This window comes from Falco cherrug, chromosome 18 (assembly GCF_023634085.1).
Source record: "Falco cherrug isolate bFalChe1 chromosome 18, bFalChe1.pri, whole genome shotgun sequence".
Lineage (NCBI taxonomy): Eukaryota > Metazoa > Chordata > Aves > Falconiformes > Falconidae > Falco > Falco cherrug.
Genome location: NC_073714.1, coordinates 2,655,402 through 2,677,912, shown reverse-complemented (window position 1 = coordinate 2,677,912; position 22,511 = coordinate 2,655,402). Strand labels below are relative to the sequence as shown.

The 22,511-nt window shown below is 42.1% G+C and overlaps 1 protein-coding gene across 2 annotated transcripts in view; it reads left to right on the top strand.

The window, feature by feature from the left end:
• The first annotated feature begins 9,217 nt into the window (after window positions 1-9,217).
• Window positions 9,218-22,511, top strand: part of UNC5D (unc-5 netrin receptor D) — a 168,446-nt gene continuing 155,152 nt past the window's right edge. For both annotated transcript variants that reach the window (XM_055696359.1, XM_055696358.1), the window contains exon 1: window positions 9,218-9,435. In XM_055696359.1, coding sequence (XP_055552334.1) covers window positions 9,339-9,435 — 97 coding nt within the window. In that variant the 5' untranslated portion in view covers window positions 9,218-9,338. The remainder of the gene's footprint in view (window positions 9,436-22,511) is intronic.

Here is a 22,511-nt window from a genome sequence, read left to right as displayed (position 1 = left end):
GCTGCCATCTCTCTGCACAGTTGCATCACTTGCTCAGCTGTAGAAAGTCACTGAAAATCTTTTGTCAGTGTTGCAATGGTACCTCATCCCTGCCACGCAACACTTGTTCATCTTGCAGTGGAGTTATATGGATCCTTTGATGTGTTTTTTTAAATTACAGTTGCCTGAGAGATACTTAGTTCCTTTCTTAATTAACATGTTTGAGATTCTTTAATATCTCTCTTTTTTTTTTTTTTTTTTTTTTTCCTTCAAAATCTTCAAGCAATTGTAGAAGTGAGTGGACGGGCAGTGGATCTGCCACTCTTCTAGACATGTGCTATGTTACACTTCTACAGCTTCCTTTTCCACCTGTATGTACACAACTGCGTTGGAAGAGGGCAAAATCTTCCCAGCAAGAGACCTATGTGTTGTGGTAGAACGCGGGTGGCTCCATGGCAGGACGTGCTACAGCATGATGGTTTCTCTGCTACAGTGACCTCCGTCTGGGAATGATTTATCAGGTTCTCCACATTCCTGCTGTGGTCCCCAGAACGGTGCATGGGCAGGTTCCTCCACCCTTCTGCAGCCTGGGAAACAGCCTAAGGGACGTGTACTTAGCAGCAGAAACCAGCGCAGTCATCTACCAGAGCAGTGTTCAGGGAGTGGCAAGAGGTTAGCAAGCACACTTCATGAGAATGGTAGGAGCTGTCAATAATTGGGTCCTTTGCCTTCTAATCACATTAAATGGGAAGAACAGCTTAGCTAGCTCTTTGGTACTTGATTGATACGTGTTAACTGCCACTTTCCAGAAAATGGTATCGCTTGCACCGAAGTGGGCTTCTATTGTTTCACTGCCTTGTAGCTGAAATAGTGTTTTAATAGTTAAGGAACTACTCAACTACTTGTTGTCTTTCACACCCGAGATCGTAAAACAGTTCATTTCATGATGTGTGACTAATTATGAATAATTCAGAACTGTAGTTACTAGGTGGATGCCCTCTGCTTTTGTGCCAGAGATTAAAATGAAAATAATAAAGAAAAGAGTACGCTTCCCCCTTTTCCTCTCGTTACTGAAAAGTCATTATTATGTGGCTGTTTCAGAAGCACAATTAGGTAACTTAATAATGACACCTGTGTATTTCCAGTTCTGACAAAATTGCACTTAATTAGGGTAAAAATAATCTCCCATTTCTCATGACTCACCGTGAGGCTTCACGCGCTGGTTAGCAAAAAGGGGAGACAGGAGACTGCGTGCGATTAGTCCAATAGTTTCAGCAAATCAAAGCAGGGTGAAGTGTCCCTAATCAAGCTAAACACGTTTACAATGTAAATGACCAGTGCCTGCTTCAGCATCTTTCCCCAAGCACCTCATGCTTCGCAGGAAACATGGCAACGTCCAGCCTAAAACTCAGACTGGCTCATTAGCCCTAGTCTGGAGCATAAGCCTCTTACCTGGCAAGTTAGCTGATGATCTTTCTTTGCCAGGTTCCATCCAAGGATTTTCTGGCCTTTTCAGGTTGGTTTTGGGTTTTGTTTTGGTTTGATTTTTTTGGGGGGGGAGGTGGGGAGGAGTGAGGGGGAGATTCAGCTCTCCAGTTATAAAGGAACTCCTTTATGTGTTTCTGTTGTCTTATGACCTGTGATTCTATCCATCTGCATTTGATGACCGGACTGCAGTCGTGCGTAGTTACTCAATATCTCTCAGCCTTCGCTGGTTAATTGCCAGAGGGAAGGTCTTGGTGGATTCTGCTTTTCAGTGCTGTGTAAGTTTGGATGGAAAAAAAAAAAAAAAAAGGTGGCAATAACTTCCCACTTGATGAGAAGGTTCTGAACTTATTCAGTAATAGCTTTTTGAGAATAACACTGCCTCTGACTGAGGCTGAAATAGCTAGACATGTCACTCACTTTTTCCTGTGCTGGCAGAACAGAAACAGACTTGCCCAGTGTTTCTTGTCCCTTGCCCTCTAACTATGCTCTTGCTCACAGACAGTAGCATCCCTGCCAGCTCTGAACTGCACAGCAATGTCTGCAATGTTTTGAAGAATCTCTCAGATAGTCTCTTACTGCTTGAACATGTAACCTTTTTTCTTTTTTTTCTTAACCACAAATTACGGATAGCTAAGCTACTGAATTGCTTGTCTAATGTCCTGCTGCTTTTGATTTTCTTTGTTTGCTCTCAAAGCACACCTTCTAATGCATGTGCATCTCACCCTTGCATCATCTATTTATTGTCGTGCACCTCCTATTCCAAGTAAAAGTTCAGAGAGGAAGATCTGAGCCAGGATGCGAAGTCTGGAATAGATACTCAGTGAGTGACTTTAAAAGGTGGGGAGTACCGGTGAAGCGTGCTTTCCGTTTGCAGCCCGAGCCCTTTGTACAGAGGTTAGAGCGTATTGAATAACTACCCTCTGCCTGTAATCCAGCTGCAGCCACAAGAAAAATGCCTGGATGTGTGACGAGTGAATGTAGGTGGGATCAGTATTGCTTTATGTGGAGAAATCTAAAAGGGCATGGAAATAAAATAATAATTAATGCTAAAGTAGGCATTTTTCTTTGTCCAATTGAAGGAAGTGCTGCAGGTAAAATTTCAAGTGCATCTGATTTCTCCAAATTGCAAATCAAGGAGTGAATTAGGTATTAAGATTATGACATTTTCTAAATGCCTGGGTCTTATGATTCTTAAAATCGATTAGTGAAATTCAGATGTTCCTCACCCCCTTGGCATGTTAATCCATGGTTTCCTATTTGTATGCACAGCCAACCACTTCAGCATTTTGCTTTTTATCAGATTAACTTTGCTGTGTGGTGTCTGTCGATTTTTGGAATGAGTAAACACAGGAAAATGCAAATAGTTTGTATTGTATTTCATCTTAGATTAATCAATATAAAAATGTTTACATTTAATTTTAAATCTAAAAAAATTAAAAATAGACTAATTCATCAGAAATGATGGTTTGTGACAGCTGAAATGCTGACTTCACTTTAAAGCAAGTGGGACAGAATTGTTAAAAATAACATCATGGGCTTTTTTAAGGCTTCCCTCCCACCCCATTTCTGAGGAAGCTGAAGTTTATCCTTTGGAATAAATGTATTTCTATAACTTTTTTATTTATATGGAAATAAAATAATACAAAACTTGAAAGCAACACTCTCGTTTCAACTTACTAAAATGTAGAATAAGGAAAAAGCTTTCTGAAGTAAAGCAAAGCAGAGTTAGGTACCTTGCAAATAGTGAGACTACGTTATGAATCGGAGGTAAACATGCTACTGTGATTTCCTGATGGAAGTTAAAGCAGAAATTGGCATATGTACCCGTCACTCTCATGGTACTCTGTCCAGCAACGAGTCGGGGTTATACTGCAGAACAGAATAATGCAAAAATCCTGAGATGCTCTGAAGTAAGTCTTACTAAGCTTTAGAAAAGTAGATATGAGCTTTCTGACAGGAAATCTAAATAATATATTCCGATATGTGTGTATATACAGTAAATTATTCAGCCCCTAGATGTCCTAATGCAAAGCTGCAAATCCAATGTGAGCAACGGTGCACAAAAAGTACAAAGCTGGGACTGAAAACACGTAGATGATCTGGTTTTAGCTTATGTACTCTCAATTACTAGAATACTGCTAAGAGACTGTAAAACACAACTGAAAATGAAACTCTTCATGGAAGGCTTATATGCAGGCTGTGGCTGACTGATTAATTGCCCCATCATATGTATATGTTATGTTTTGATACTGGTATAGCAGATGCTATGGCAACTCAGTCCGTTAGCCATTGTTTCCAAGTACCGCATTTCTGGACCCAGTATTGTATCTTGCTGCTAAATATTTTTGTTGTGCTTGGGGTGATAGGTCATACTATTTTGTAAGATTTTACAAAGTCACGTAAAGATACAGACAGTTCTAGAGGAAACGCATCCTTGCAACCCTGATCTTATGGAGAGGAGCGAGGAATATTGCACAAGAGGAGAAGAAAATGATAAAACGGTTCTTTGATATACTGTATTTTTTAAATGTCTATGTTATAAGTTGTGGAAATGCAAGACCCTCATTTTGAAGTTGCATGCTCTGCCCACCGAATCCCAGCTTTCACGGGGCTGGCAGCACACAGAACTGCCTGCATGATGCGCGCAGTGAAAGCAGCTGTGGCAGAACAGGTACGCCATGCTTAGGAAGAGCTTTGAGGCAGACCTTGTTGCAGAGATGGAGAAATGGTTGGATAGAACTAATACCTGGCCATTGTTTTTTATTGTTGGCCTGGCAGAGCGCATTCTTTAAAGGGAGAGGGATAAGGGACTGTGTTCTTTAAATGTCAGGGGATCCAAAGCTCCTCACTAATACATCCATCTCTGTATTTTGTTCAGAGACAGCCCTATAGAAGAGCACAGAGGCAGCTATATACTATCATAAACTTGAGGGCAAAGGTAAAAGAACAGGTTGAATTTCAGCTGTGTTTCTGCGTATTCATGATGTCTTGTGGAATGCTACACTCATCCGTTTCCTCTGTGTGTTTGGTGCATAAGAATAGCTTTGCTGGTCAGACTCTTAATGGTTCATCTGCCCTGTAACCCATCTCTGAGAGAAGTACTACACGCTTACACAAAGTATAGTATGCTTTTCATGCTCTCATAATTTGGCCATTGATGTACAGGCTCTTCCCAGAGTGGAGGTTGCTTATACAATATATTGGGTTTAATATTCACTGATGTGCTTATTGCCCATCAGTTTGGCTAGTTCCTTTTGAGCCCTGCTCTCGTGTCCTCTAGGATTGCTTTATAAAATACGTGTATAGGACTCCGAAAGATCTCCACAACTGAAAATGTATCAGGCTGGAGTTACTCTTCAGTAATGATCTAGAGCACATCTGTGTGGTCCAGGAAGCACTCCTTTTACATTTGGGCGATCCAAATACAGACCCTACTGTCAAAATGTGTGGAAAACTCAAAATCAAGCTATAACTGCTGTGAGCAAGTAGTATCTTGAACCACATTGTGGAAGACGGGGACCCTTAAGACACTAATACCATCTCATACGTCCTGTACAGCCTTGGAACATGTATGATGGCGGCTTTCCTGTCCTTCAGGTGCTAAAGCACTTCATTTATACTAGCATCTACAGAACGAATGCATTGTTTGTATTCTATGTTTGGAATGCAGTGGAGAGAAAACTGGAATGTTTTCCTTTCTTCTGACACATGCACGCACACCTCGGTCTTCAGACCAAAAGAATGCCTTCTCAGTACGTGGGGAGTGCTGAGAGCTACCACAGGGGAATTTAATCCACATTTACCTTTGCTACATGGCAAGAACTTGTAATAAATCATGTGAGCCCAGACTTCCTCTTTTTCTTACATTATCACAGACTGGAGCCATTTCTTTAGTCTGATGCCATAAAATGAAACACCCGATTCAATGGAATGCATTTTGAGGACAAAGGCTTGACCCTATGTTATTTCTGTGTGTAATCAGACTGGGGGCTTGTAGGTGCTGCTGAATCAAGCCAGGCAGTATCACAACTTGCTTAGAATTACGGCTCTTCTGGGGCTGTGGGTCATTTTTCAGATCCCATTTTGTTTAGGATGCGAGAGAGAGAGAAGGGGAAGGATAAATGTTGGAAATATGCTAAAAGCAAGCAGGATTTTTCTTTTTATTGGCTTCTTCCACTACAACTGAGCCCGCTCAAAGTGCTTCACATAATTGCACAACTTATTTGTTGTTACAGTTGGATGTTCCTACTTGCTCCTGAGTGAGTTGCCTCTTGTACGCATGTGAATACTTGCATTAGTGCCAACTGGTATGTGTCTAATGTTCTCTGTGATATACATCAATGATTCAGAAGCATTTATTCTCCTTTTATCATTATATATGGTAAGCAGAACAATAGTACGTTCTAGCAGATTCCAGTGCCATCTCAGGTATGTTTATATTTGCAAGAGCTGCAAAATGAAGCAGCTGTCTTTTCATCTGCTCCTGAGAGTATGTCAGCAATGATCCTCCCCCAGCTTATTATCTGACAAACAGGTGAGGTGCATTCTGATTTATTGCAAATCACAGGTGGGTTACTCCAAGGTCATACATCAAATAAGAAACAAAATGTAATCACCTGGCTGCAAATTTTTATGTTGCTCTTGAGAAGAGAGAGAGAGAGACCGAAAGCCCCTTTGCAAACTCAGCTGGAACATTCTGCCGAGCTTCCAGGGTGGAGGAGGTGATTTATTTTTTATTTTTCTTTACTCCTTTAGGCTGTAGCTGTACAGTTTATTGAAAATTATTAGGGTATTGACATATTCTAGCTAGAAGAATTTACTTCACGGTTGTCAAGTGCTGTATGTTTAGTAAGTTAATGTGGTTGAAGACTGTAGAAATCTCTTCAGCAACCAGCTCAACGGCACATCCAAGAGGTGACCTGAGATGCAGAGAAGTGGGGAAAAATGTGCTTAGAAGCATCTGTTGAGTGGGGTGGTGGGCAGAGCTGGAGATCAGAGTTGAGGCTTTCAGTTACAGATTCTGCCTGTCCCTCCTGTAGGCACTTTCCTACTGCCTGGGTATATGGTTGATGCAATTAAGGTATTCAAGAAAGTTGCTTTGGTTTCCTTTGTTTCTCTTTTTAATTTCTGTTTATGTTGTTTTCAGCAGCTGCATCAGACTTTAGACTTTTGAATTCTAGGAAGTCTAGAATCCCAGATGTGGAATATGGACTTTGTCAGAAAATGAATATTGCTTATTGTAAAGTTTAACCCTTGAAGTGCTAGAGAAGAACAAATGTCTTCCTTGCAGCATTTTCAGCTTCTCCATTAATTTTTCTTAATTTTCCTCCATTAATGACATTAATCCACTTTGGCTGGATTCCTGTCTTAGCTTTCATTCTTGCTTACACCCTGGTATGAAAAGTAGATTCTTGCTTTCCCTGTGACTTTCCACTTGTTGAAATGCTGTGTAAATAGTCCCCATTCATAGAAATACAGCAGCATGTTGGACTGCCATAGCATATATCGAGCTTTGTTTCTGTAAAGTGCTGTGCGTTATCAGTGTGCATCGGTGCTTAAAGGACGTGTAATTTCATCTTTAGCTGATTTCACCAGCTCAGACTGCCACGTGCTTCCCCTGCCCTGAGATTTTAACTTTGTGGAATATTCTTATTTATGTTTCCAAGTGCACTGATTGGAGTTACCAGCTGTTGCCCTTTTTTCTACTTTTGCTCTCTCTTCCCAATCATAATTGCATTATAAACTGAGAGCTGGATATTTTTATCTAGAGCACCAAACACGGACTTGGTGGCATAGGCAAAAATAGATAATTAGATAAGCTTGAAGCAAAAGTGGCTGTATGTGTGTGCTAGAAAATAGCACTATGTTGCTGACACGCTAAGACTTTAAAGGCAGTATGCTAGATGCTCTGACGTTTAAAAACTTTCCTGTGGAGCTTCTGAGTTCTGGTCCACAATGTTTTTTTGTTTTGTGTTTGTGGGGTTTTTTCCTTTCCTTGGAACCCATTGAATATGGAGAATGATCTAAAAGGCTGTTGAAGGAAATGTATTTTTCATATATTTGCTCTCTGCCTTTGCAGCTTTGCTCTTCATTGTGAGCTGAAGTCTAGCAAACACATGATGGAAAGGGAATAAGATCTTCTGATGTGATGTTCTGGGATATTGATTTTTTTCCTCTTAAAATTCTGTTTACAAATTCCTTTTGCTTTAATTATTTTCTCCTGAAAACAGTACAAAGCTAGCCTGCAGGAGGACCAATTGACAAGCCTTGTTCTTAAATATATGTAACTAACCCTACTGCATTTTTCCTGAATTTATCAGCCAGGGATTTCAGAACATTTTGTAAATAGTAACTGAGTCCCCCTCAACTTGAGATATGTGCACGCTTTAGGTTTTGTGGAGCTGGAGCAGAGTGAGCTTCAGTGCAATTGCTCGAGTGTAAAGCATGGATGGGAATAAACCCTGCCGTCTGACTCTTGCGGTCTTGGCACCTGATGAAAACAGAGTTTATTTCCAAAAGAAAAGGAAATGGATAGCAAACATGGTATTTCAGGGGTATGAACGCTGTAATAGCTTGGCTAGGACTATTCCGTGTTTGGCTTCCACGGCGATAACTTAGTCACAATGATACAAACGTGATCCATTTGTTCGGATCCTGCAGCGTGGTAGGAATCTCACGGTGAGATACTTTGTTAGTCTGAAACCTCATTTTGTACCTTTTTCTGCTCTATTACTGCAGCTTTTGCATCCCACTGAAGCACTTGACACCCCAAGTTCCGCTGTGGCCTTTTTCCCTTTCCTCCCCCACTCTGCCCCCACCCCTAGGGTAAGGACAACCGTGCTAATGCCTGGAATGGGGTGTGTTGGTCGAGGGCTGCTCCGGCAGCCTCCCTGTTCTGGGCGCTACCCTGGATTTCTGATTTCTTATCGATCAAATCTATCCAGAGTAGGAACAGCAGCAATTTCACTTGAGCAAACCGGTGATTTTTTGGCCTTATAATTTGCTTGGATGTGTGTCATCCTTCCTTATCAGGTATGCAATAAAAATATTTATATGCAATTAGTTGGGGGGGAAGGGAGAGTGAAACAGTGACACTCCTGGCAAGAAAAAGAATTTTTGATCACAGGACCATGCAATATTAATAAAGATGGCACAAAATGTGTTTGCTTTGGGTGTGGGGGATGGCTGTTGTAGTATTTTCCTCATGTTCTTGTTAACAGTAGTACTTCCTTTTTTTTTTTTTTCTTTTGTTGTTGTTGGTTAAGGGGTGTGTGACTGTAACGGGGGAAGAGCGGTGGCAGCGCGTGTGTGTGTCCCCCCCCCGGCACGGGCCGGGCACACAGTGCGCCCGCCGGCAGCTGCGCCTGCACCCCCGCGGAGGGGGCACGGGGTCCGGGCCCGACCGCGGGGGGAGGCGGGGGGGGCTCGAGGCGCACCTGCCCTGCCCCCCCCCCCCCAACCATCCCGGCCCCGCGCTGCCGCGGCAGAGCCCGCCCAGCGCGCGCCTAATTGGCTGCGGGGGCGGGGCGGCTCATTAGGGCTGCGGGCGCGCGCGCCGCTCGCGAGCCGGCGGCGGCTGGAGCGGGGAGCGGAGCGGAGCGGCTGCACCGGCGCTGCCCGCCCTCGCCTCGCCCGGCCGGGCGCGGGGCGCCTCCCGCCGCTGCGGGGAGGGGGGGAGAGGGGAGGCGGGGAAAGAAGGGGGAAGAGGAAGGAAAAAAAAAAAAAAAAAAGCCAACCAAACCCCTAACCCACAAAAAAAAAAAAAAAAAAAAAAAAAGAGGCGAATTGTCTGGCTTGAGCTCGGCTCCGGAGGGACCGCGAGGAGCTTTGCATCGCTCCCGCCGCCGGCGGCGCGGGGCTGCGCGGCCAGGATGGGCGGCGGGGCCGCGCGGAGCAGCTGCCCCCCGCGCCCGGAGCGGCGGCTGCTGTTGCTGCTGGGGCTCTGCAGCTGGACGGCCGCGCTGCGAGGTAAGCGGGCACCCGCCGCCCCCGGGGCTCGCCTGTCCCCCCGGCCGGGCAGCCCGCAGCCGTGCCGGCGGCAAGTTTGCAGGGGGGTGCGGGGTGGGTGTGTGTGTGTGGGGGGGTCCCACCGGTTGCTCCGCGCGCGCCGGCGGTGCTGCCGCGTGCGCTTTCCCGCGCCTCCGCGGCCGGGGAGAGGGGCGCGCGCCCGGCGGCTGTCGCCTGCGGGGCTGAGGGGAGACCCCGGCAGGGAGAGAGACCCCCCCCAGCCCCCCGGGACGGGGACGGGGCGGCCCCTCCCTTCCCCCCCCCCCGGGCCGGGGCACCGTGCGCTGCGGCGGGACGGCCCGGGCGGAGCTGCGTGCGGGGGGAGCGAGGGGCACGGCGGCCGGAGCGGTGGTGGCGCCGGTCCCTCCGACCCCGGGAGCCGAGGTAACGTACCGCGAGTGGTGGCTTCGTGGGCAGGGAGGGCTCCAGGCTGAGGTGCACAAGCATCCCTGGGAATCCAGCGTGTGCGTGGATCCTTTGGGCACCGTCTTCGTGACATAGTCACGATAGCCCTGGCGACTTGGGGCTGTCCCGAAATGGTGGGGTTGGGGACGGTCGGTGATGTCTGGCAGCGGGAATCTGATTACCTGGCAGAGAACGCCAGCGCCTGAGGCTGGGTGCGCATACACCTGAGCGCGTGTATTTTTTAACGTACCTGTGAGGTATTTGACATGCTGGGAGCCCTTTTTTTTTTAATTAAACTTTTCCCTGGTAAATCACGTGAGTGACACAATCTCTTTAGGGTAAATAGCCCAAGGATGCGGGCAGCTCCTCGCCGGCTGGCATCCCTGACACCTGGGCTGGCGCTGCTGGACTTGTCAAAGTCCTGGGGGTGCCTGGGGAGCAGGGGGCAACCGAGCGTTACCTTATCCCTTCTGCTGTTGATAAGACATAGTTTCTGTATTTTGAGTCTGTAATCACACATTTTTACAGATGGCTTATTTTTACAGAACGGAGTAATCGGACTTGTTAAGTCCTAAAAGATTGCTCTCGCTGTTTGGATGCTAGCAGCTCTGTGGAGGGCTCTCTGCGTGCCCATTGTGTCTGTGCTTCCATTTTCTGTTGTGTGCGCTGTATTGGGTTTGGGCTCTGTATAGGAACTCATCCGCGGGCAGCTGGCAAGTTGTGGCGTCTGGCCACAGCTCCTGGGAGCCTCGCTGGCCCCTTGCCTGCTGTGCTCTGTCAAGTCCAGTGACTGGTCCAGCAGAGGGGAGTTCTGAGAGGCTCCTGTGTAACGGATAAAATATGGCCTTTTGGTGGTTCTTTGGAAAAAAACCCCAAAAAACTCCAAACAAACAAACAAACCCCTCACACGCTTCACAGAACAGTGAAATGAATGATGAGTCTAGAATGAAGTCTAGTATTTCTTAGCACTTTCGTCAAGAAACACCTGTGACTGCAAAAGAATGCATGTGTATTAGTGGTGTGAGGTGGTTATTGCCTTTTGTTTTACACGTCTGGTACAACTCCGTAGCAGTTTTGCACTGCGTGAGGTACGTCAGGATCAGGCCCTGTAAGCATCTGAAATTTCATACTGCAAGTCATGTGTAGCAGGGTGGCTCTTCTGTTGCTGTTAAGGAAAAAAAATTCAACTATTTAATTAAAATCTGCCACACAGGACATTTCAAGTTCTAGACTGGAGCAGAGTTGGTTTTGGACGTTATTCTGAGGAAGAACAGTGTGGTTTTTTCATCAGTTTGGTGCCTGCAGTCTGTCAGTTGTGATGTTGCATAGTGTTTACTTGTAGCTTTGGCTTAAGCAGTTAACAACCCATTGAGCTGTGAGATTTTAGTTTATGAAGTTGTTTAAAAGCTGCCTTTGAAACATTATATTCCAGGATTCTATTCTGAATGGGGATTCAAAAAAGAAATGATTGTAGATACTCTTCACACAGCATTTTAGATCTATTGGAATTAATATACATATATATAGCTTTGGGCATTTATTTTACAGGGAAAATTACAAAGACACTATGGTAATTTGAAAATGAGTCGCTAATATTTATTATCTAATTGATGCATTGAACTGATTTGGGGCTGCATGTGTCTGAATAAAGATGTCTGTAAAACATGAACATTAGTATTCTTCTGTGTCTTGATATTAAAGCCTAAAGCTATGTGTTACATGCTGGGCTTAGATCTGAGTACGTTTTGTTCTAAACAAGCATTGTTTAGGGATTTTCCTTTTCCAATAGTATGGCACTTACTGTACGGCTTGGTAGCCACTGCATATTGCTGCTGATTTTATTATGATAAAAGGCTTCACTAAGCTACCTAATGGAATATGGGTGGGTCTGTGGGCAGTAAGCTGTTGAAGCAAGTATCTCCTTTGAGCCTGAAAATTTTGCAGTATTTTTTTAAATTGTTTTTTAACATAAAAAGCACTGATAACATGCAGTCCAGAAAGCTGCATATTTGAAGTATTATTCTGCATCTAGCAAACAAGACAACAAACCAGCCTCTGGACAGGAGAGCTCTTGGAGAAATAATGCTGGTTTTAGGAAAGTAAAAATAGCAAATTCTATTGATGCTGAAATAAATCTAGTGGTGAAGACAGGATTGGTGTGCAAGTTATCTGTGTCCTGATTGTACCTTTTGTCTTGCATTTAATAATGCCCTTGTGCAAATTAGATGAGCTTCCATTTATTTCAAGTGGGCTAGAATTTCATTTGCGTATCTGAGAATTCTGTCCATATTTGCAGAGTACTTCATTGTTACCAGCTTAGAGCCGTGTAGGAGCTATCACTGGTGCTCTATTTGAGGAATGTTGTTGACTTGCTGCGGCCAGCTCTGCTTCAGAGTTTACACTGCATTAGCGGAGTAGGGAGGGTTTTTTTAGGTGTCCTGATTTCTGCATCCAAAAGAAAGTATTTTATTTCTGATGCTTTATTAGACTGTCTCAAGTTTTCTTTCTCTGTTCCTGATACCCTGCTGAGAGTAAAGCTGTTTGATTATTTGTAAGTACTTTCAACAGTTTACTATTTGAAATATTCCTGACATGCCAGCCCCAACTGAATACGCACTGTGTCAGCATATTGATTTATTTGATCTTAAAGTGTGCATGTTATTAATATCTCAGCTAGGTGTAGACTTGAAATATTCTTAATGAGTGACATAGGAGTAAACAAAAATTAAGGCAAGACATGGGTGCTTTAGGAATCTCTTTTATGACTTTGTTCAAATCACTCTATTCAGATAATGTTGTATTTTTGGTTTGTTAGGACAAAACTTTCATTACAGTAGCAAACCACATGTTCTGCTTTGAGCCATCCTTCAGGGTTGAAGTGTGTCGTGTGTTAAATGGGTTTCTCTGTCAATGTTTGTATTGCTTAACTTTGTAACTATTCAGAAAACAAACTTCCTTTACATGTGGGTTTGTTTACTAAACAGTTTATCACCTTTCTGAGATCTTCACAATGATACAGGCTCAGTTTGACAGGGATAGCATTGCTCAGTAAGGTTTCAAAAGAAATAATTTTTTTCTAAAACCACAGGAAATCTGGGGGCTCTAAAGATCTGGGTGCAGGATGCAGAAGTTGTCACATTACATTTTGGAACTCATGAAGTATGTATGTGTGTATCTTTTTTCAAGTCATTGTCCAGTTTTGTTAAGGCTTCTGTTCAGTCCTGAATTTTTTTCTGCATTCATTGCTGTCTTGTAACATAGGAAAGAGTGGGAAAGTCTGAACATTCCTTTTGAGTGTAAGACATGAATGTGCTCTGGTTTTGTCTCTTATAGAATGATAATCCTTATGAGGATTGTTTTAGTTTGCACTCTGATAATACTTGAGTACATTACTGCTTTGCACAGGGAGCATACTATGAATTTCTGGAATGTCACAGATCAGAATGGCAGTAAGTTTTCCGTGTTTTACTCAAACAAAAACCTGAAGAGCTACGCATGTGATCCTGTCCTGGAAGCGAGGTGTGCACAGCCTCCATCATGTGCTTTCTAACACATGCATCTCTGTGAAAATACTTAATTTTTGGAAAGACAGGATAATTTCTCCCTTTAAGGTGGTGTATTGCAGGGGTGGTTTTTCTTGGTTTATCCTTTGTACACACGTGCTTGTTCATATATGTCCTCAAGAGATGTGTAATTTCTGTCTCTTCAGATGTAGAGAATAAAGCTTGAGATGTACAGGGGTGAAATGAGCTTTCCGTGCCATGAAAAAAAATTTCCGTCTTCATTACAGTATGAGGACTCGTATCAAGATGAATTTTCACCAGGGCAGAATAGAAGCTAATCTGGTGATATTTTCCACAGTGAATTGCAGAGGGCAAATACAAATAGTATGGTGTATGCTAAGATGGAAAATTACTTATGGTGCGAGGGACTCCACAGGGCCACTTGATGTATCTTTTCTGTATTTTGAGTCCTGCTTTCTGTTGAAAGGTGGAGTCTGGGGAAAAGAACAGAGTTTTAACACCAGAGGCTGCTGTTTCAGTTGTTTTTAGATGCTGCTGCTGTTGCAGTGAAGCAGATGGTCAGATTCATTTCTATAAAATACAAAAATGTTTCGTTTTCTGTTTATTCTTTTAAAGAACTTTTATAGTCATGTATCATGTGGCCTTGGCTTAAAGCATGAGTATTTGCAAGTATGAATTTTTCTGTGCTTCATCATATCTTGTTAGAGGTCAATAAACCACATTTCAGAGCACTTGCAAGTAGGCATTAGAAGATGCAAATACCATGTACAAGATGAAGTAATCTAAACCTTGTAGTTCACCTGCATTATTATGATCAATGACATTTTCAACCGTCTTCCCCTCCCCACCCACCCTTTTGTGGCCTTCTTTGACACCATTAAAAAAAATTCTGTTAATAAAGAAACCGTTATTGCAGGCTTCTGGTTGGTGGAGTGCAGTTACTTGCCTGATACTGTTTAGTGCCAAATGCTTTATAGGAACTTCCATGCAGGGGATGCTGGAGGGCAATTACACTCAAATGTGATGTACCCTAATGAGTATTCTGCCGATTACTGCTGTAGGTGCTTTTGTCTGCTTTTTGCCTGTTTCTTTTTTGAATTTTAGAAAGTTATAGACCTCAGTGAAGCCCTAATGCACTGAGTTCATTTCGGTTAAAATATTTCTGTTAGGAAGCTTAGCATGGCTTGAATTTATTCAGCAATTAGCTTGCTTTTGGATTATTGAAGAGGATGAATAGGCAGTATCTAATTAATTTACTTATACAAGGTATTCTCTGTGCAATACTGTGTCTGTATTGAGGTAGAACAATGATGTATTAACGTGGTTTTTCAGACAAGAATATATATGTGAGATTACATGCATGCATCGTAAACAGAATTTCAGCACACAGCTATCCTACCCTTTATATGCTTTGCTGAAGTGTTACCGTACATGTTTGAAATTCTTACTGTGAACATCTCATTGGAAACCTCTGCTTAGTGTGTCACGGAAAGAGAAAAATACAAGCCGCCAATGACCTTAATTTCTGGATAACAATGTCCTGAAGAGTTTTCGAAAGACACAAACCTATGGCAAGCCACTGAAGGAGAAGCAGCCTGCATCTGGACAGTTCCTATGGAAGACCAATGCAAACTGGCAAGTCCTAATGCTGGTTAGCCACTCTGCATCCAACTGATGCTGGCCACGACTAGGTTGCCATCCAAGGGGAAGCTGGCCTGTGAAGGGGCTCGCTTTAGATGCCAAGTATGTGCTCTACGCATCTACTGTTTCACAGAAAAAAATGTTTTGAGTAAAATCTCTGCCTTTAATGGGCATGCCAGGCAGCTTTACAAGGTGGAGGTGGCATAAAGCTGTAGCAGCCAGTCTGTGAATGCTACAGACCAGTTTTCTGTCCTGTCTGGACTGTATAATTGCAGTCATTACCAGTTCTGTAACTGTCATGACTAGGGAATTAGGGAACCTGCGATTTAGTTGCAGCTCCAGAGCTGACCGGTGTGTAACCTTGCAGAAAGTGACTTTGTGGTGAGAGTTAACTTCCCTGGCCCTGTGTACAGTATCGGCCCAGTAAGGGTTCGGGCGTAATTTTAAATGGTCTCTGTACTTTGAAGGTCCAATGGATGCTTGAATACTTGAACTGCCATAATAGAAGTGCATAATTAATCTGTAGATAGAGCTTATTGAATGTGTCTAAACATAAAAATTGTAGTCAAAATGAATGGAAATAGTATAGCCGAGCTCTTTTTTGTTTTGTTGCGTCCATGCCTGTTTTGAAAAAGCAATAGGAACAACAAGAGGAAAACTTTTTAAAAATTGCTTCTGCCTTTTTCCAGGAGACCTGCTTTTTGTCTTTAGGCTGAATGGAGAATTAAAATAACATTTAACAGGCTTTTATGTCTAACTTGTGTTGAATGTCAAAAAGCTTTTTGAGAAAAATCTGCTTCTGGTTGATGAGAGTTTTATTTGTAGAAGGATAAACCAAATATTTTGGATTTTGTACTGTGCATGTTTTAGTGCTCTTTGACTCGCTGCACAGAAAACTGAAATACCATTGCAGGTTGCTCATGTGTAAATGGTTAAAAGAAGTGTTATCTTGTTGTGTGGTTAGATATGCTTAATTTTTTTTCAGCAGAAAGTGCTTTTGTGGATCTAAAACTTCTTTTCTGTGAGCGTTTCTGCATGTGGAATTGAATTGCTTGAATCCTGGCAGACAGTGAACATAAAAAGAGCAAACATGGAGATTTCTTATAAATTGTGAACAGTTATTCACAAAATTGCTTCTATACTTGCACCATTCCAATTAATGAATTGCATTACAGAAAAACAAATTTGCTCTATTAATTGAATTCAACCTTTCATGTAAAGCCGTATCTGATTTGCGGTTCCACAGATGTGTCTATGACTTTTATGGTGACAGATGCTTCAGGTTAGCTGTGTTCTAGGCCAGATTTAAAACTGCTAAAGATCTGTGGTAAGCTGTTACTCTTTGAAATATTAATTTCAACTTCTACCTTCTTGTCCGATAGGACAAGGGGTAATGGCTTTACACTGAAAGAGGGTAAACTTAGATGAGATATTGGGCAGAAATTCTGTGCTGTGAGGGTGGTGAGGTGCTGGCATGGGCTGCCCAGAGCAGCTGTGGGTGCCCCATCCCTGGCAGTGCCCAGGGCCCGGCTGGACGGGGCTGGGGGCTGCTGGGAGGGGTCCCTGCCCGTGGCAGGGGGTGGCACTGGGTGGGCTTTAAGATCCCTTCCAACACAAACCGTTCTATGATTCAGGAGGTATTTGCTGCTGCTGACACATACAGTGCTAGTTTTGAGTTGGAACTTTTTGGTTTGTGTCTTTCAACTTGGCTGTAAAGAACATGGGCTGTTTGAAATAAAAACGTTGTGTTGGGTAGCGGTTAACAACACTTCGCCTGTCGGAGCTCTGTACCGCAGGTCAGTTGTGAGTAGGGGGGACACACTTGAAGGCAGTAGCCGGTGCATATACTTAATGCATGTCATTCCTCTTTAGCAGTACATCCTAAATGAAGGCTTCCAGATAAAATTCTGAATGTTGTTATTCACATCATGTAGTTCTCAGAGCAAAGTAATTTTGCAATAATACAGATTTGTTAAAATAGCTTTATAATTCTGGATATATTCTTTTCCTGGAAAATTGTGCGTTCTTAAGACTTTGAGCCTCCTTATATGGCTCATAGTCAAATAATAAGTGATTTCCCTTTTATAAAAAGAGTAAAAGGAGCTGACAAGTATTCTGGTGATAAATATAGCAGTGAAAAAAATGCGTATTTAGCATTATAAACTATAGAATCCTGATAGAATCAATGGGTCAAATGTGTAGATCCAAGGTTGAAGTGACTTGGTATATCTTAAGCTAAGATGGAGTAACATGAAGTGAGATGCTGGAGATTTGTCTTTTTTTTTCTGCCTGCTGCATTCATTCTGATGTTGGTTGAGGTTTTTGGGACCTGTAATAACCTAGAGCGGTATCAGGCCTGGTATATATTATTTATTTTTGAGTGAATGCTAACATCTCAATTTATTGCAAAGGGCTATGCAGTGAATAATTTTGTATAACGAAAAGTTTCCAGGTCTCAACATTTAATTTTGATCAACCAAAGTATGAAACTAGCCTTTTGAAAGGTTTTGTGAGTAAAATACCAGGACAGTAAGTAATCTTGTAGCTAGGGCTTTCGTGTAGAGCAGAAAGGGTCTGTATGTAGGTTTGGGGAGTCTGTCTGGCAGTTGCATCTGGGACTGAGAAACATTGCTGTAAGGTGTTTTGCTGGTGCTGAAGCACGGCGGTTTCTCGGAGGAGAACAGAGGAGGATTGCTTGGAGCTTTCAGGCTGCTCCATTGTTGGAGGTACGCCGGCCTGACTTCAGGAGCAGAAGGTTGGCAGTATATTTAACCCTATTTTTGTATATGTAACCCTATTTTTAACTTTGTTATAGGGAAAACATGTTTATTTGTGCATTCTTTCTTGTTATCAGTCCAGCTTTTTAGGCTTCTTCTAAATAGAAAGCAAATTCAGTAAAATTAATTTGGTTTCTAATAAATAGTGGTAGTATGTTGAAAGTGGAAGCAAGTTAGTCCTTTCCAGTTGTCATCTGGTAACATCGTTTATAGTTCTACTGAATACCCAGAGGCATTCCATTATTACTGAATTTGCCACAGTAACAGCAAAACTCCTTCTACTCCCACTATAATATTAAAAACGTAGGACTTATTTTGTGTCAAATGAGCTAACAAAATAAAAGATGAATTTAAAGTATTTAATCTGTCAGCATCAATGAATCTAAGAGGATTATCATTCCATTATGGTTAATAGATTTTTTTCCAAAGATAACTTTGCTACTTGACTTGCCTATTTCTGTGAAGATTGTTGCAGATCTAATTTAGACTACAATTTAAATATTCCTGCTCTATTTTGATTGAATCTGGGAGTTAGTAACGTGGTACCTGCCTTATGCTGAGCTTGATAACTTTGTTTCAATTACCTGAATGCAAGCTCTCATTCTTGTATCTTTAATTCTTCCTAAAGATTGTGTAGTGTTTTCTGTTTTGAGTTGTACTAAACATGGCTTAACAGTTCAAGCTTGAGAGCTGTAATTTAGCAACTGACGTGCCAACCTCTCCTTGCTTCCTTCCTAAGGAATTAATGAGAAATTGGAATAGTGAGAATAAAAATCAGGGTTACCCTTGTGATGGTTTTCTTCCTACTCCATAAAATGAGTAGCAAAATTCCCATTGATGTACCCTAGTGTAAGGAAAAGGCCCTGAAGATTGGGTTTCTTATCTTCTGAGCCATCATATCTTCATCCACATGTTGAAGTGGACAGCGATGTGTTAAGTTTCTAAGAGATAAACTGGTATAACTTCATTTGATGCCCTAAAGAAATAGAACGCGAACACTTGTATCTTCCTTCCACCTCCCCATACAAACTCTGTGGAGGAGAGAGAAGAGTACATAGTAGGTGGAGAAACTCCCTGATTTTAGTGAGAGCCCTGGGCTGTAACTTTTGACTTACGTAACTATAATAATGCCCTCACAAAGGTCTTGCAGTTCAACGATTAGAAGTGCAGTAGTAAAAGGAGAGTGTATGGTGATAGATATTAGTCCCAGCAAGTAAGATCTCACTATCATATTACATGCTGAATTTTTCGTCAGAAGGTTATCATGAGATTTTGCAGCATATATGATATTTCACTAAGTTGTAGGTAAAAATTAGAAAGTTTTCAGTGATGCTAACCACTAGTGAGTTGTAATGAGGTGTTGTTACTGTTTGGTTAGTGGAATTATTTTAGCTACATCTGGGTGGAGTGATGCACCCCTAAAATTTAGAATTTAGCAGATCCTTAGTCCTTTCGTAAGACAAACCACAGATTATGTGTAAATGAAGACTGAATCAACCTCTTACAGCTGTAATCGTCTCCCAAATTAGCATCACAGTGCTGTAGTTTATGATGTCAGACTGAATTACATGGCTATTGAAATGCCACGGTGTACTTAAAAAACTGTTTGAAATCTGTGAATAATTTAAGGACTTTCAGTTTCCAATATTATTTAGTGCTTTTCTCTAGTTTGCTGTTTCTAATCACCAAGGGTTTTTTTTGATGAATACATTAAATGCAGAAAAGCTGGCAAATGTAAGAGCAAGACCCCTTCACAAGCTGAACAGTGATGGAATACTGTGGTAGGAGGGGAGCAGACTAGTAAAACACTGTAAATGGTGACCACAGTGTTCTGAGCTCTCATCACCTATTTGATGTAAGGTTGTGTCTGTAACTGTGTGACATTTCTAGCTGGCTGGTTTTACCATTTCCAGTAGAACAGCTTCAGCAGCCATGAACTGATTTGTGCATTTGTGTTTGAAATACAGCCATGCTCTTTAGCACTTTTACCCCTTGAAGATATGAAAGCACTCAAGAGATTTTGTTTTTTTTTCAAAGGGCAGGAGCAATGTTAGTAAAAGGGAGGAGGGGTACAGAAAACTGACTGATCTCCCTCTATATTTTTTTGAAAGTACTGTTACTGAAATACTCTATAAATGTTCTCTGGCATCTTCTAGTTGAATGAAGGGGTAGCGGAGGTGAAAGGTGAAGGACCTTCTTTCTGCTGCCCAGATGTTCTGGCATTGTGTGGACTGTTTGCTGTTTCTCTTTAGAGATTTACCTCACGTAAAAGATAAAATAAGACTAAATGTATTGGAGCTAATTCAGACTCCTGCTGCTGCCTGCTGTGGTGGTGGTTAGCCAGCCTACAAGCCCCCCTCAATGAAATCATAGCCATTAAGAACCTAGCAGAACTATTCTCGAGAGGTTTTTGTGCTTTCAGAATGTCAGTTACAGTTACAGTCTCCTCAGTCCTGTGGGGACAAAAGATACACCTGTCACAATGGAAACAAGTAACAACCGCTCTGCGGTCCCCTTGCGTTCAGCTGTACTGCACCTGCTGCAGTACCATGCAACCTGGAATGTTCCGTCATCCTGGCCTGTCACACTTCACCTCTAAAGCAACTTCACATGAGAAGGTAGAAAAAGCTGCTACTGGAAAATAGGACTTTGCCTGGTTTTGGTTCGTGTTTTTAACCCCTGCTTTCTTTGCAGGCATACACAGTAAAAATCCACAGAATGCTCACAGCTCACACAGTGGAGGTTTGGTGGTTGTTTTTCTTTGGAAATGCTTTAGTTGATCTAGATTTATAATGCTTTGTTAAAGGTATAAAATGTTTTATAGGGGATCAAGCTGTTTTTCATATGGGGTAGACAGGAAGGAACCCCATTAATTCAAGAGTTGTTACGGAGGTGGGGGAGTACCTGCTTCATTTTTTTCAGTGCGCAGTACATCTGGAAGTAAACAGCTGCATATTCTTGCTTTCTGTTTTTGTTGTTCTTGTGTGTTTGTTTTTTTTTTAAGCTGGCCAGTGACAGAATGACATATCGTGTCCAGCCAAAACATTGGCTTGTACACATAGGACTACAGTTTGCTGCCCTGTGGGTCTTTTTGCCATGTCACGCAGAAGGAATGTCACATGTCACACAAAAAGGGAAGCAATGAATTTTGACTCAGCCTCAAATGAAACTTGTAGAAACAAGCTTTGATTAAAATAATAATAATAATAATGGGGACCCTGTGCTCTAAGTTGGCTTCTGATTACTTTAGATGGGGTTGATCTTTGCACAGGTACTTGTAAAGGGGCATTCCACCTGCAAAGAATCTGAACTTTTGGGAGAGCAAAAAGCTCTGCTGTTGCTAGAGTAACTTAGGAGATACTCATTCTGATCTGGGCTCCAGTGTCCTGCAAGCAAGCTGTATTTCTCTGCGGTGAAGGCTCACTATTAAGCCCTAGCTGATGATGATGCATAGTAATGGCTTGTCGTGCTTCTCCAGAGCTAGCCTGACCCAGCAGCCAGCTTAAAATTCATGTATGGTATCAGTTGTGAAGCAATGTCTGAAACCCATAAAGAGGGCTGCAATATTCTAATTTATTACTAGTACCTCTTTTATGCCCATTGAACTGTTCCAGTCTTTCCACAGTTGATTGTTCTTTCCTGCAGTAATGTTGGAGGGGGAAGGAAAGGAGAGAAAAAGTTCCCTTCCCACATAGGCATGTTGCTACTTCCAAGCAACCTTTTGCCTCTAAAATAGGTATCTCTAATAAGATAATGCAAGAGAAATGGATCACTTAATAAAGGGGAGTCAAGTGCATATGGAATAAATAACATCTATAAACAGTAGTTTGTTATAATGAGATCTGCCACAGCTGAGGGAAGTTTGCTTCCATTTTTATGTAATTACTTTAGCTTGGTAATGCTAAAGTGCATTCTTGAAAAAACTTCAAATCAAGCTAGAGAGGGTGATTTTTTGCTGTGAATGAATTGAACACATTGCACTATCTTTCAAAACACTTCAATGTGTATTATCAAGACTTCTTATTTAACCAAGCTTTGTGGTGAAATCCTTTATTATCTGTTGCGACATGCGTTGTGCTCACACACCATGCTTACTTCATGGAGTTTCCAGTGTGACTTTCAAATTTCCAGTATTTTCAACAAAATGTAGCTGACATCTAAAAACCTCCAGGTGGAAACATTGTTTCATTATTTGTTAGCTGCTTTTTTGTTTGTCTTCTAGTGCTTTTCTCTTGGTTTAGGCTGAAGATTTTCTTTTCTCTTGCCTCTGTGGGATTAAGTTGGATCTGAGATTGAAAAGAGATAGCAGTTAGACAGGGAATGAGGATGAGGAAATACAATCTATATAAATAAAATAGCTTCCATTCCTAGGAACAAGCACAGAACTTGTTTTAAGCCCAAGCTGTTCTTGCAGCAGTAAGAGAAACCCTCTTCATGGCTATTTAAAGTGCTGTCTCAGTGGTTTAATAAAAACAATTCATGAAATTCTGCTCAAGCATCTGATACTGCACGTATCATAGCAATGAAACACAGCTATTATTTTTGCTCTTGATAGTGATGTGTGCCTCAAAAGGGATGTTGCAACATACCGCTTTCTCTGTTAGTGAAGGAAGTTCTGTTGCAATTCCTTGTCTCTGTTGTCTCCTTAATGCAGAAAAAGTGGGTAACTCATATGTAGTATTTCAGCCAT